The following is a 15089-nucleotide window of genomic DNA, read 5'->3' on the forward strand; positions in this document are numbered from 1 at the left end:
AAGATCTGAGTAAGCTGGTCTCATACAGCTGAAACATCTTGTGCATCTTCAGTAAGCAGCAATTTTTAAATGAAAGAAGCTCAGCTAAAGATAGATACAAAGAAATTAAGAGATAACACTATAATTCTCCTTAACACAACAAATACAGCAAATTCATTCCTAAAAATGAGGAATCGCTGAGTCAAAAGTCTCCAATTTCAAATAAGAAAATATATATTGCTCATTCAGTAAAGGCTGAAATTATTAACTTAACTCCAAACTGAAACATTCTAATTCAATTAACTATCTCTCAAAATAGTAATCCTCTACAGTTTTCATATCCTACCCTACTGAGAAGAAGGAGAAATAAAAAATCATTTCTTGAAAAATTGCCTCTATGACCTCAAAAACATGCTTTCCAGAAACTTCCAAAATGCAGAAAAAAAAAGCTAATGCTTCAAAGAACCAACAGACTTTATCAGCTTGTCTATTGGGGCAAGAGATTTGTTGACAAAGAATATTAAGTACTGTAAAACAATGAAGCAATTAAAAACCTAAAAAGTTCCCAAAACAAACAAAAAAAAAAAAAAAAACTATACAAAAAAAAATACACAAATAACTAAAATATAACAGGACACAAAATAAATAATAAATACATATATTTACAAGAAAATTATAAAATTGTTCTCTTGCAAACACTGCATATTCCAAGCAACATAATCCTCAAGACGAGAGAAAACTAGTTTCATTATTATAGCAAGTGAATGGCAATGCACTATCATATATGATTTTCGCAACACATCTGTTAGTCTTGATTACATTAAAAAATCCCTCCAACTTATGTCTCCATGGATAGCTCATATGAAATTTTTTTTACCCTTTTTGGCATAGTATCAAATCTTCCATTTTCTCAATCATTTTATGTCTTGCAAACTGATGAAAAGCTTTTAAATGGTTTTGCAGGTACTGCTCAAATGAAGAAGATGTATCCAGCAGTCATCGATTGGGGTAGACAAATATACATAACACACAAAGATAATAGTAAAACTTATTTGAGATAGTGTACATCTGGTTTCTAGTTAACTGCAGTCACCAAGAATAAGGATAGTATTTGGTTCTAGTCAGAGAAATATCTTATATATATAATAAAATGCTTAAATATATAATAAAAAAGGTCATGCAGTTTAACTACTGTAGCATGTTGCTTGATACTAAGCACTGAAAACTTATCTGAATTTTTCATATGCTGAAAATTTTATTTATTTTGTTAAATACGAAGGTAAAATTCTTCTCCTTCATAAGTTAATAAAAAGAAGCACTCCAAATGTGAAAATCTAATTTTGACCAAGAACTTCATGATAACTAAAACTTCTTGGTAATGAATTACATAAGCTTCCAGCAACTTATTGAAACAGCCCATGGTAACCAAGATTATTTGTTGTCATTATTTGTTTTAAGATACAGTCTGAGAATGTCCAAAGTCATCCTCTCAAATGGTACTCAGACAATTTAGCATGATGATCACCCTTGTGTATATCTTTGCATGCATTTTCATACTCCACATGCAATGCAGAATTTGCTCCTTTTTGTACTTATACTTTAGCCTCGGTCCAGAAGAAACTTTCATGTATTATAGATTTTCTTTATAATATCAAAGTGGCCTTTGAAAGAACATTAGATGCCAGAGATCAGGTTAAAATGAGGTGTCGTGCGAAATATATTTCTATCATCAATTTTCTGCTGGCAAACAGAACTTTATTTCATGATTGTACTGAACTCCTCAGAGCCCAAAGCTTCTTTCTTTTCATATTAACTTCTTGCTAATTTAGATTTCTGCTAATTGATTCCATTGATACTATTATTGACATCAATTCAGGATATTCCATTTGATTCTTACTCTATTTTTCACTAATGTAATTATCTGTTGTACTTGAGATTTTAAAGCTCTAGTTTTCCCCATTTTTTTAGCATTAGTGGATTTTTAAAATGACCTAATTTAGTAATTTCATACAGAATCTTCTTAAAAGTGAAACAACTTTCCTGCAAGTTTCTTTATGGAGATGAATTACCCTCCTGCATTCTTCTAACTGCTGTAGTCATCTGCATATATGCTCTGAACTTTTTAAATTAAATATCTAAATAAATCAGAAAATTCAGCATGCAGTAGGATTCATGATCAAAAAGATTATAATAGAAATGTTCTACAACCTTGAGAATACAAAGGTCTTTCAAAAAATTTTGACATGCAGCTAAATGGTATAAGTTAAACTTAATCTTAGGAGTGTTCAAAGTAATCCCCTCCAATGCATTTTTGTAGGCAAATTTTCCAAAGATTAATTGCTTCAAGCTATCCATTTCTTGGAATGAATGAAAATTATGTTTTTAAAGCCTCATAGATCTAATCTTCAGAATGAAAATGATGGCTATGTAAATTTTGTTTTAGACTAAGACACAGCCAAAAGTCACACAAAGCAAGATCACGAGAACTGTGTGGATGTTCTATCCCTTTAATGTGTTTTAGTTCAAGAAACTCAACTGTTATTTCTGCTGAATGAGAAGCTACATTATCAAGTGAAGCACAAATCTCCTAATTTTCACTCCTTAAGGAATTTCTAGAAGACTTTTACTGGTAAACGAATTAGCTCTAATTGTCTTCTGTGTCTCTAACTTAATGATCTTAACCAGTCCTACTTCTGAAGAAAACTGCATACATTACTTTTTTCATTGCTCATTGTCTTTTCACCATTGTTTACTTGCGATCTTCGTCAAAAACCCATATTTTATTTTCTTGATGTATTGGAATGTCAGAAAAAAGGGGAGGTATATTTCATCACCAGTTATGAAGTTAAAAATAATGCTGTGTCCACCATGAATAATTTTAGGTTTCCTTTATTGATTGTGTCACACTCCACATTTTAGTATTCTGTTAATTTATGGGAGAACCAAACTAATTTTTTCATATCTGCAAAATTAATATTAAGTTCCTTCTCTATCATTTGATTGGTACAGCGACTATGAATGATTAACTTATAGTTAGCACATTTTCTGGAACTACAGCAGACAAAGGTTTTATGTGGTCTTCATCCAGAAGAGAATTTCAGTCTTTATGAAATTCTGTAAGCCACATGAATACAGTGGCACAAAATGGAGCTACATTTCCATATGCTATTTCTAGATTTTGAACACATTCTTCTTGAATTAGCCTAACTTTAAAATCATAGTCTCACAATGCTCTCATATTAAATTTATTTTTTATTATTTAAAAATTTAATCTACAATAGATAAATTGCAATTGTTACTATTAATTATTGTCCACAGACATGAAAGATTTCAAACTTACACAGCTAATAAATAGTTTCTTTTTAGTGCATGTTACCTGCCCCTGACTGAAAATTTTCAGAATTATTTATTGAGCAAATATCTGCTTCCACATGATATAGCAATTTCTTTCAAGGTTTGGGAAACTTTTACCAAAACAGACAATATCATATTCTTCCCCGCCTGTTTCTTGCACAAAAACTGTGTCTATTCTTTTATTATTGGCATCTGTATAAAATCAAGTATGGGTGCAAATGTAAAAATGTCTTTCAGTGCTTCAAATGATTCTTCATGCATATCATTTAATAAGAATTTCTATTTTGTTCTTGCTGTTTGATGCACAGCTTGTTGATAAGATTTTTAATTGATTAATATTTTAATAGTAAATCAATCTCAGATCAGTTTTCTTAGGATTTCTGATCACAATTTCTGTGGATATAATATTATTAAAGCAGCTAATTTACCAATAATACAATTTAGATCTCAGAGGGCTCAATTTCAAATTAACCTTTGAAGTTTTATAACATTTTTCTTGTCATTTTCTACATATTCCTTAAAAGTTCTAAAAGTATAATATCATCAGGAAACAGCAGTCTTCTCAAACTGTCTCTATTTGGCACCAAGCTGTTGCTGGAGCATTGCATATTCTGAAAGACATTGAATTAACTATCATGGTTCTTCTCCTATATTAAGTAGAGTTTTCTCATTACATTTCAGGTCTATTTTGACTTACAATATCCACTGAAGATTCAAACCAAATGAAACCACTGAAAAAACACTTCCCAATACTATTTTGATGTGAAAGAATAAGTAGATAAACAAATAAAATATAAGGAAACTGACGCTCTGATAAAAATCATTTTCAAACATATACTTCTGTAAATACGCATTATTAGTGTGGAAAGCAGATCTTCAGCTTTGAGCTCTCTCTCTCTCTCTCTCTCTATATATATATATGTGTGTGTGTGTGTGTGTTTTTTTTCCATACTGGATCTGCTGCCTATTTACCTTAATTTTTATTTTATTTTTCAAAAGTAAAATTTTTATTTGCATGACATTATTTTAGTGTGGAAATAACAGTATATATGAACATTCATTGAAATCTCTAGAGACAAACTTCTTCCACATTTTTCAGTCCCTCCTAGTTTCAATCCTTAAATATCCAGGTAATGGTCTAGAAAAGCAGATTGGTTAAGTTAAAAGCTCAAGACTTGTCTCTCAACAACTTCAGTGATGAAAAGGATATGTAGTCCAAAATAATTTTTATATGATAGGACAAAGGACATGTAGCACAAAATAACCTTTATGTGATAAATAAACTACTTTTAAAAACTAATTCTACTAAAAGATTGAAGAAGCATTTAAGTTCTCTCAAGCAAACAGTAAACCAGAAAGGCAAATTAATTTATCCCTACTCTAAGCTAGAAAAATACATAAAGTTAAGGGCTAAGGTCCATAATATACACTAAATAAAGCTATTTAACATCACTAATAATTGAGGCATTTCAGAAATTTGAAAATTTACATATAACAATGAAAAACATATAAATGATATTTTACTATCTGAATATTTATTACAATCTCTTGCATGGAAAAATATTTTCAAAATCTTTTAATGAATGTTTAAAAAATGTTCTTTTTAAAATGTTCTTTAAAAATATTCTTTTAAAAACATTTCTTGAAGAGCCATATTCACTTCAAGTGCAAAAGTTCTAAGCAATTTTTTATTTATTGAATCCACTTTCAATGATATTAGCATATTTTTAAATGATTTTTCGCTTACATTTTCATAATCCATCATTTGTGAGGAATAATGAAATAATCTTTGTGCAAGGTATTTTCCAGCTTTGATGGCTACAGGAGTTAATTCTGGTTTGCCCTACAAAATATTATACAAGGAAAATATTAGGTGTTTGAAAAATAATAAATAAAGGTATAAAATTATGAATTATATATTAGGAATTAAGTTAACAGCAAATAAGCTGAATCAAAAATCTTTATATAAAATGAACTTTTACAATTTTTATTCTTGAATATAAAATGTAATAATTACAAAGAAAATAAACAGGCATAAATCATATGTATATATTTTAATGAAATATCATGTAATATTTAACTCACAAAGACTGAACATTATGAGCAAAAAATGGAAATTCTGTTTTCATTGTATTTATTATTTCTTCTATATATTTATTAATTATATTGAAACTTTTGATTTTTTTAATAACACTAAAAGCCAGCTAGCTATCTTTTATATGAAACAGAGGTTTTTATGTGTAACTGTATTTAAGCATTCAACAGCCATCAGCAAGTAGTTACAATGATTCCTTTGTAGAGCACCTGCTGTTTTTTCTTTAAAATTTATTATTACATTGGATTTTGTTTTATGCAGTGTAAAATACTATTTCATAACTATATACCAGAAACATTTTGATTTTATACTGATTACAACATTTAGTTTTTACAAAAGACTAAAATTTATGATATGATTTCCAGATAACTTTTACGAACTGTTTTGAATTATTTCCTGATAAAAAAATGATACTTCGTATTCAGAATATTTTATACTATTTGGAGAAAATATTTCAATAACTTTGGGTACTTGGACTTTCAAAGTGGACTCTAAATTCAGTTTACAGATCATATACATTTTGTTATTGGATTATATAATATTTTTTCATATAAATTACATTTTGATATATTTTTATATATTCAGATATGACAGGGCATAGTGAAACCTCTAGGCTGTGTCTTTGAAGACCTTCATTTATTTTCTCGTTGAAACTGTATACATTGTATAAAATTTCTCTCTCTTTCCTTCTCTAATGATTTTTTTCCTCAAAAGGCAGTTCTATCGCCCAGCCTTTTCCCCTTTCAAGGGTAGGAATACATAAGATATAAAAATATGATGGAAATTTATTAAAGAATTAAATTTAGCTAGAACTAATTAACAATAGTCTTTTAAAGTTCTAATTTTAATCCAACTTCCATCAGTGCATCTACACTGAAGTGACAAAAGTCATGGGATAGCAATATGCAAATATATAGATGGCAGTAGTATCGTGTAGAAAATGCATAAATGCGAAGCGCTTTGGCAGGGCTTTCATTTGTATTCAAGTTATTCATATGAAGAGGCTTTGACGTGATTATGGCCGCATGACGAGAATTAACAGACTTTGAACGCGGAATGGTAGGAGCTAGACGCATGGGTCATTCCATTTCGGATATCGTTAGGGAATTCAACATTCCGAGATCCACAGTGTCAAGAGTGTGCCGAGAGTATCTAATTTCAGGCATAATATCCCACCATGGACAGCACAGTGGCTGACCACCTGCACTTAATGAACGAGACCAGCGACGTCTGCGTAGAGTTGTCAATGTTCACAGACAAGCAACACTGCGTCAAATAAGCGCAGAAATCAATGTGGGATGTACGAGGGACGTGTCCGATAGGACAGTGCAGCGAAATTTGTTTTCCTTGGGCTATGCCAGCAGAAGACCCACTCGAGTGCCTTTACTGACAGCACGCTATCGCCTTCAGCGACTCTCGTGGGCTCGTGAGCATATCGGTTGGTCCCTAAACGAATGGAAAACCGTGGCTTGGTCAGATGAGTCACGATTTCAGTTGGTAAGAGCTGATGGTAGGGTTCAAGTGTGGCGCAGACCCCACGAAGCCATGGACCCAAGTTTTCAACAAGGCACTGTTCAAGCTGGTGGTGGTTCCGTAATGGTCTGGGCTGTTTTTACATGGCATGGACTCGGTCCTCTCGTGCAACTGAACCGATCATTAACATAAATGGATACCTTCAGCTACTTGGAGATCACTTATAGCCATTCATGGACTTCACGTAGTCAAACAACGATGGGATTTTTATGGATGACAATGCGCCATGTCACCGAGCCACAATTGTTCGCGATTGGTTAGAAGAACATTCTGGACAATTCCAGCAAATGATCTGGCCACCTAGATCGCCCGACATGAATCCCATCGAACATTTATGGGACATCATCGAGAGGTCACTTCATGCCCAAAACCCTGTACCGTCAACACTTTCACAATTATGGACATCTATAGAGGCAGCATGGCTCAATATTCCTGCAGGGAATTTCCAACGACTTGTTGAGTCCATGCCACGTCAAGTTGCTGCACTTCACCGAGCAAAAGGAGGACTGACAAAATATTAGGAGGTATCCCATGACTTTTGTCACTTCAGTGTATACTGCATCATTGATATCATGGTCCACTGATGTTCCCTGCAATTGCTTAATATGTTATTGACACACTGAGAAACTCTGCCCTGGCTGCATCATTGTGCACTGAAGCATTCTATACTGCATCATTGATATCAATCTTTCCCTTCAGCTTGACATCATTCTTTCCTTGCATTGCTATAAACTTTTCCCAAGTTGCTATCCAAAACCCAAACAAAGGAACCAAGATTATAAATGACTCCAAATACTTAATACCCTTCACTTTTTCACTTGCTGCTGCATGAATAAGGAAGATCTCTCACTTCACTGTACTTCTTTTTCTACTATCTAAATCGTAGGCTACACACACAAAATTGTGGGATGCCTCTTGCACTCATAATCATATGTGAAGCAAATACTATGTCTCCAGAACTGATTTATACAATAATAAAATTATGTTGAATTTGGCTATATTGATCTGCAAGTCCATCATTCCATTTTACAGCTATCACCTGGAAACTTATTTAATCATGACTAATATCTGGTTTCATCTTTCATAGCTAACTACTCATAGCTACTCTACTAAGTTCTATCAACATACCAACAAAAATATTATATATATGTAAGATATAACAAAATACAATAGCTGTTTTAAAAAATAATTGGCAACCTTTAAAATTAACATTCTAGATTTGGTGATCTCTCCCTAAATTCATCTGTTCTCCCAAATTTGAGATTTTTCGACGTTACGTAATGCTGCTTGAAAAGGGTAACCAATCACAGCTTGTTTCAAGAATCACACCTACTCTGGTATAAAAACCCCTGGCAGCTAATTATGTCATTTCTTTTCCTGGCTTCCACCTTGCTAATAACTCCTCACTTTACTTCCCCATCCAAACTGCCTGCATCTTAATGTTAAGAATCAATGTACACGAAAATTTATCATATTTAATTATGATTGAATAAGTGTCTGTCAGATTAATTGGATATGTGTGAAAATTGTCATATTTTCTAAGCACAATCGCTATGGCTGGAACTTTCAACAGCTTCCGATGTCCATCATGGCTGTGGTTCAGGCATGCAGATGAAGATAATAAAACATGAACTTTAAGAATTTTCAGTCTTTACTTTCACACAAATCCAATTAATTTGGCAGATACTTATTCAATCATAATTAAATATAGTAAATTTCCATGTCCACTTATTCTTAACATTAAGACGCAGGCAGTTTAGACGGGGAAGCAAAGTAAGGAGTTATTAGCAAGGTGGAAGCCAGAAAAAGAGATGAAACAATTAGCTGCCAGGGGTTTTTATACCAGAGTAGGTGCAATTCTAGAAACAAGCTATGATTATAACAGATTTATTAGAGATTAAGGACACTCACCAGTCCATTGTATTCTTTTTGTTTTTTTAATAATTTTTAAGTGTGAAAAAAAGAGCTGTCAGTATATTCCCAAACAAAGCAATTATTCTTAGCACAAAAATCTGTAACTGAGTTTATTTACTTTTTGACATTCACAAATAAATGTCAATAAAACCTGTATTTTCAAATCATCACAGTAAATTAACCAGCTCCATTCATAGATTTTCTTCAAGTTCATTTTTAATGGTGATGAAAATAATGTAAATTTGGGCTTCAATTAACTAAAAGCTTGAAATCTCTGCATCACCATATTTGTAAGAAATACATAATTGAAATGCATTTGCAGGCCACTGCTTTGTGGCCACCAGCTTGAGATTAGTAATTTAAGCAACAAAAATATAATAATAAAACATCAGGTTTTTTCCTAGTAAGCATGATACTAGATATTTTAATATGTAATTGAGTAACTATAAACTTTTAACTTACAAATATCACATCACCAATAGCGTAAATGTGTGGTACAGATGTTTGTTCCTTTGTTGTCACAATCTTATGTGAATCTGGATCAACTTTAACACCAATTTTTTCTAAGCCAAGAGATTTAGTCTGAGCCTGCCGTCCTGAAGTCATAACAAATAACATTTTACAATACAAATCGACAAAAACAGAAAATTTTCAAATTAAATCTGATCACCACAAAACATCTTAATTTTATGATAAATAAAGAAATTTTGTCATAAACTGTACTTTTTTTAAATATGCTTGTCATGTATAAATATTTAAAAAATACTAGTAATTGTATACTAGTATGTCAGTGACTTAAATATTGAAAATCTTCCTTACTAATTAATCAATTAATCAAGCATTCTGTAGCTGACAAAAAGAAAAAAAAAATACTTTATTTTGTAAACAAATTAGTTACATTTGATAAGAATGTTCTTTATTGTAAAATATACCCTATATTTTTATTTTAGATATCGTGTTTTGCAAGTAAACGATGTTTAACACTGACTACAATATTTTTACAGTTTTAACAGTTTGTGGAAATATAATGCACAATTGATACATTGGTAACAGTACATACTTAACAATTTATTTTAAGACAACATTATTATTTAATTTGACATTACATATTATATATGCAATTTTTAAATTACTGAACTTCAGTAAGTTTAAAAAAAAAAGCATTTATCCAGAATAAATTCAATCATGATAAACAAGTAAGTATACCAATAGCAAACAAAACTGTGTCAAAGATGTCTTTAGAACACTGGCCATCTTTTTCTTTCCAGGTGACTTGCAAGGTATTCGATTTTTGATCTCTTTCCACACTGACAGGTGTACACTCATGAAGGAATTTTGTACCATCAGATTTCATATGGTCAACAACTAAAGAAGCCATTTGCTAAAAAAAAAATAACTTACTATGGAAATTCAGCTGGCATATAAAATTTCTAGAATTAATACAACTCATTTAGAAGTACACTAAGTTTGAAGTTAAAATTATTAACTTATAAATGAAAATATGAGATATATAATGAAAGAAATGTTACAATTACTTGATCAAAACCTCTTAAGCATATGGATCGAACCATCACTGTAGTATCAAATCCTAATCCTGTTAGAAATCCAGCACATTCCAAAGCAACATCTTAGAATATAATTAAGGGTTTTACAACAAAACATTTATACGTTTATATCAGCACTCAATGAAATAACATGCAAGTGAAGTATATTAAATACACACTTTTGTTTTACAACTACAGACTCAAAATATAATAATATGAAAAAGATGAATATAGGTTAATATTTAATTAAAAATTGTCAGTGTATTAAAATTAATTGTATGCATATTAAAACTGAATTAAAGAGATTGAAATTTAAACTTATTTGCTATCCTCCTCCCAAATAAAAAATGCTATATTTCAAATGCTGTTAAGATAAATATCAAGAAAAATGATGAGAAATCAATGATATTCAAATAGCAAAGCAAACAAGAATAAATTTACAGTGAATAAGAAGCAATGTCACACCAGCTACTGGATTTACAAATTCTTCAGGTAGAAGAAACCAACATCATAGACATTTTAAAACTTTATAAATGCTCAAAACAGTTCAGCTCACTCTAATACTCACAGGAAAAAGTGGCAACACAATTATTACTATAATATAAAATGTGTAGTTAATTAAATGCAGAAATGATTTAACACTGCATTTTGTTTTTCTTTTCAGTTTTCTCAATGTGAATGACATCACTTACATGTACAGTGGTACCTCAATATACGAGTGCCCTAATATATGAGTGTTTTGTGACACGAGCCACTGAGCGAGCGATATTTTGCTTTGAGATGAGAGCAAGATCTGAGATACAAGGAATTGCACACTACACCGCTGCACACGACACCAACATGCACGCGCATGTTGGTGTCGTGTGCAGCATCTAACAGTTTCTCCCACCTCAGTCTGTGTGCTTGTCTCCCTCATTTTCGAAGCATTTTTGATAAGTTGGGTTTTCATTTTTTTACTTTTTGTACATTTACAAAACATTATCACATTTATTTTTATAACCATGGGTCCAAAGAAGAAGATGATGTCTATTGAATTAAAGCGTGAAATCATAGAAAAACATGAGCAAGGTGTGCAAATAATTGACTTGGATGTATGGGCGTATCACATCAATGATATGTACTGTGCTTAAACAGAAGGAGTTGATAAAGGGTACAACGCCAGCTAAGGGTGTTACAATAATTTCTAAGCTCCGGATTTCTCTCCATGAAAAGATGGAGAAACTACTGATGGTGTGGGTGACAGAGAAGCAGCTTCAAGGAAGAACCTTAACACAAAGCATCATATGTGAGAAGGCACGAGCGATTTACAGTGATTTGCTGAAGCAGATCCCACACACTTCCACAAACAAGGAATCAGAAGACTCGTTTAAAGCCAGTCGGGGCTGGTTTGACAACTTTAGGAAAAAGACCGGCATTCACTCTGTCATAAGGCATAGTGAGGTAGCAAGTTTGGATGTGAAGGCAGCTGAGGTTTACATCAAAATGTTTCCCAAACTGATAGAAGCCAAAAGATACATCCCCCAGCAAGTCTTCAACTGTGATGAAGCAGGGCTTTTCTGGAAAAGGATGCCGAATAAGACTTACATAACGGCAGAGGAGAAGACGATGCCAGGTCACAAACCCATGAAGGATAGATTAACTCTAGTACTTTGTGCCAATGCGAGTGGCGACTGCAAAATCAAGCCTCTGATAGTATACCATTCGGAAAATCCCAAAGCCTTTAAGTCACATAAGATTTTAAAAGAAAAACTGCCAGTTATGTGGAGGGCAAATGCAAAGGCGTGAGTCACCACGAAATTCTTTGTGGAGTAGATAAACCTGATGTTTGGCCCTTCTGTTAAAAAATATCTACAGGAAAACAACCTATCATGCAAGCCCTTCTCATCCTCGACAATGTCCCTGCTCACCCACCAAATCTCGAAGATGATTTACTCGAAGAGTTCAAGTTTATAAAGGTTCCCTACCTACCACCCAACACCACTCCTCTCCTGCAGCCCATGGATCAGCAGGTGATTTCTAATTTTAAGAAGTTGTACACCAAGCACATTTTTCGGCGCTGCTTTGAGGTGATGGAGAACACAAACCTTACCCTTCGAGAATTCTGGAAGGACCACTTGAACATCGCGATATGCCTAACAATTATTGATCAGGCTTGGCTGGGTGTTACAACGAGGACCTTAACCTCTGCATTGTGGCCTGAGGCTGTAGCTCAAAAGGCCTTTGAAGGATTGGAACCCGAACTGTCAGTGGTAGAGGAGATTGTTTCTTTGGGAGAAACTTTTCATTGTTTCATGGGTCTGGAAGTGGATGAGAGAGATGTGAATGAACTCATCGAGGAACAGTCTTAGGAGCTGACAACCAAGGAGTTATACAATCTAAATTCACAGCAGCATACAGTGGTTCAACGAAAAATTAGTTTTGAAGAGGAGCCAGAGATGGAGGAGATTATCCCTACAAGAGATATAAAGGAGATCTTGGAAATGTGGAAGAAAGTTGTAGAGTTCGTGGATAAAAATCACCCCAAAAAAGTTGCAACTGGTCGTGCATCGGAGTTGTTCAATGAAACTTGCCTAACTCATTTCCGCAATATCATGAAAGGGACAAGAAACAAACCTCCTTGAACAGTTTTTTTAAATGATCTGCAGGTGAAAATGAGCAAAGCGTGACGAAAAAGGCGAAGACCAGTTTGAAGCTTACGGAAGCACTTAACTTTTTCTTTTAATTATGTTTTATTAGTATATGTATTTGTTATTTATAAATAAATGTTTCTTCTTGAAATACATTTTTCTTATTCAAAAACACTTAACAACTGAGGTGGTGTTTTGGAATCTGGAACGGATTAATGGCATTTCAATTAATTTCAATGGGAAAAATTGCTTTGAGATACGAGCAATCTGACATACGAGCAAGGTTACAGAACGAATTAAACTCATATATCGAGGTACCACTGTAGTTGTGTGAATTTCTAAGCTACCATCTTAAGCTTTTAATAAATTTGTGTTTAGTTTATAGCAGCAAATTATATAACAAGTTAATAGCTATGTACATTTTATGTACTACACCAAAGCATACATAAGCCTAGGAGGAGAGATGCCTTCATGCTAACTTTTTAGAGATTTTTAAGTTTGTAATTTAAGTGGTTGTCTTCTAAACACATGAAAAAAATATTTATGTTGAAACAATTGCATAATACAAATCTGCACATTTTGAGAGTCATCTATATACTGTATACACCAAAAATTTTAATTTGTTAAAGAATTAAAAAATTTTCATTTTTAGGAAAAATAATTCTTAACATAATTAGATTTATTTATGGTAAATCATAAAGCTTTTAATCAATTAACACATCAACTGGCAAGAAGATTTAGCAGAAATTTAAATTCTTAATATGAGATAATGAAATAATAAAAAGATTTTGTTTTTGTAGATTTTTTTTTTTTTTTTTTTTTTTTTTTAACAGATTAAAAAAACAAAATGAAATAACATGTACACTGCTCAAAAAAAAAAAAAAAGGGGGGGGACAGTGCTATATCTCCCGTTCTACTGGGCCGATTAAAAAAATTCAAACTGCGTTTTTCATGTCTCGAAAGCCCGACTTAGGATATATATTAGATTTATATATAGCACTATTCTAACATAGGTATTTTGACACAAAATCGGACTTTTTCTGAAATAACATACCAATTTTTTTACATATTTCGATTCTACGACTCAAATTATGCCATAATACCAAGTTTTTGTAAAAATCGTACGAGTAGTTTTTGAAATATTAGCTCTCAAAATTTTAGCTCCTCAATGTTAATTGAATTCGGCAAATATTTATTAATATCTCTTTTTTTACTAAACTTTTTTTATTTTTTCTCTCACATTTCGAAATTTAGGTTCATTCCAAATAAAATTTACCCATTTTTTGTGTTTTATTTTTTAGATTTCTATTTTTAAATAATTTTTATAAATTTTTCGAAAAAAATTTTGAATTATAACCTATAAAATTTTTATCATCATCATAAAGTAGGTGTATTTTTAAGCATATCTGCAAAAAATTAGACTTTTTTATTCAAAATTTTCTAAGATATACACGAATTTACATATTTTCCTGTTTTGAAATTTGGCATCTTTTTTTGAGCGATAATAACGCCAAATGTGGTCTACGGATTTTTGTTACACTGAATTGCCACAGCTATTTTTAACCTTAAATTTCAAGTAAAATTTTACGGAGAATTAATTATATGAAATTTTTTCCCACAATAAGACGTAATAAATATTTATTAATACTATATGAAAATATATTTTTTAAATTATAGATGATATTATTCAAATTTTTAACAATTTTTTTAAATTTCTCTCTTTCATCCTTTTTTTAAAAAAATAAGAGTACGTTTTTCTAAGAGTAAATTTTTACCTTCGGCGTTTTATCGTCTGCTACTTTACTTCGTTTAAATCGAATTGTCTAAAACTGAGAATTTTCGTTTAATGTTTATTTGAATTTAATGAAAATATTTTATGACATTAACTGCATAATTTATTTCTAAACAAACTGTTGCTTTTGAAGTGGCTGAAAGAGCGGCAGATACTATCATCCTTATTTTTAAAGCATAGTATATTTTTATAGAAATATAAGATTTTGAATAATCATTTTTATAAAAGTCAAATTATGATATAAACATACA

The 15089-nt window shown here is 31.8% G+C and overlaps 1 protein-coding gene across 1 annotated transcript in view; it reads right to left on the reverse strand.

Moving 5' to 3' along the window:
• Trxr1 (Thioredoxin reductase 1) overlaps positions 1-15089 on the reverse strand; it is a 36789-nt gene that overhangs the window by 4421 nt on the left and 17279 nt on the right. The window contains exons 8-11 of the mRNA XM_085819389.1: positions 10411-10502; positions 10082-10256; positions 9338-9471; positions 5081-5176 (exon numbers count right to left, since the gene is read on the reverse strand). Coding sequence (XP_085675515.1) covers positions 5081-5176; positions 9338-9471; positions 10082-10256; positions 10411-10502 — 497 coding nt within the window. The remainder of the gene's footprint in view (positions 1-5080; positions 5177-9337; positions 9472-10081; positions 10257-10410; positions 10503-15089) is intronic.

The sequence above is a fragment of the Stegodyphus dumicola genome, chromosome 6, assembly GCF_044657685.1.
Source record: "Stegodyphus dumicola isolate Sdum_Otavi_A_Nest chromosome 6, ASM4465768v1".
NCBI classification, from domain to species: Eukaryota; Metazoa; Arthropoda; class Arachnida; order Araneae; family Eresidae; genus Stegodyphus; species Stegodyphus dumicola.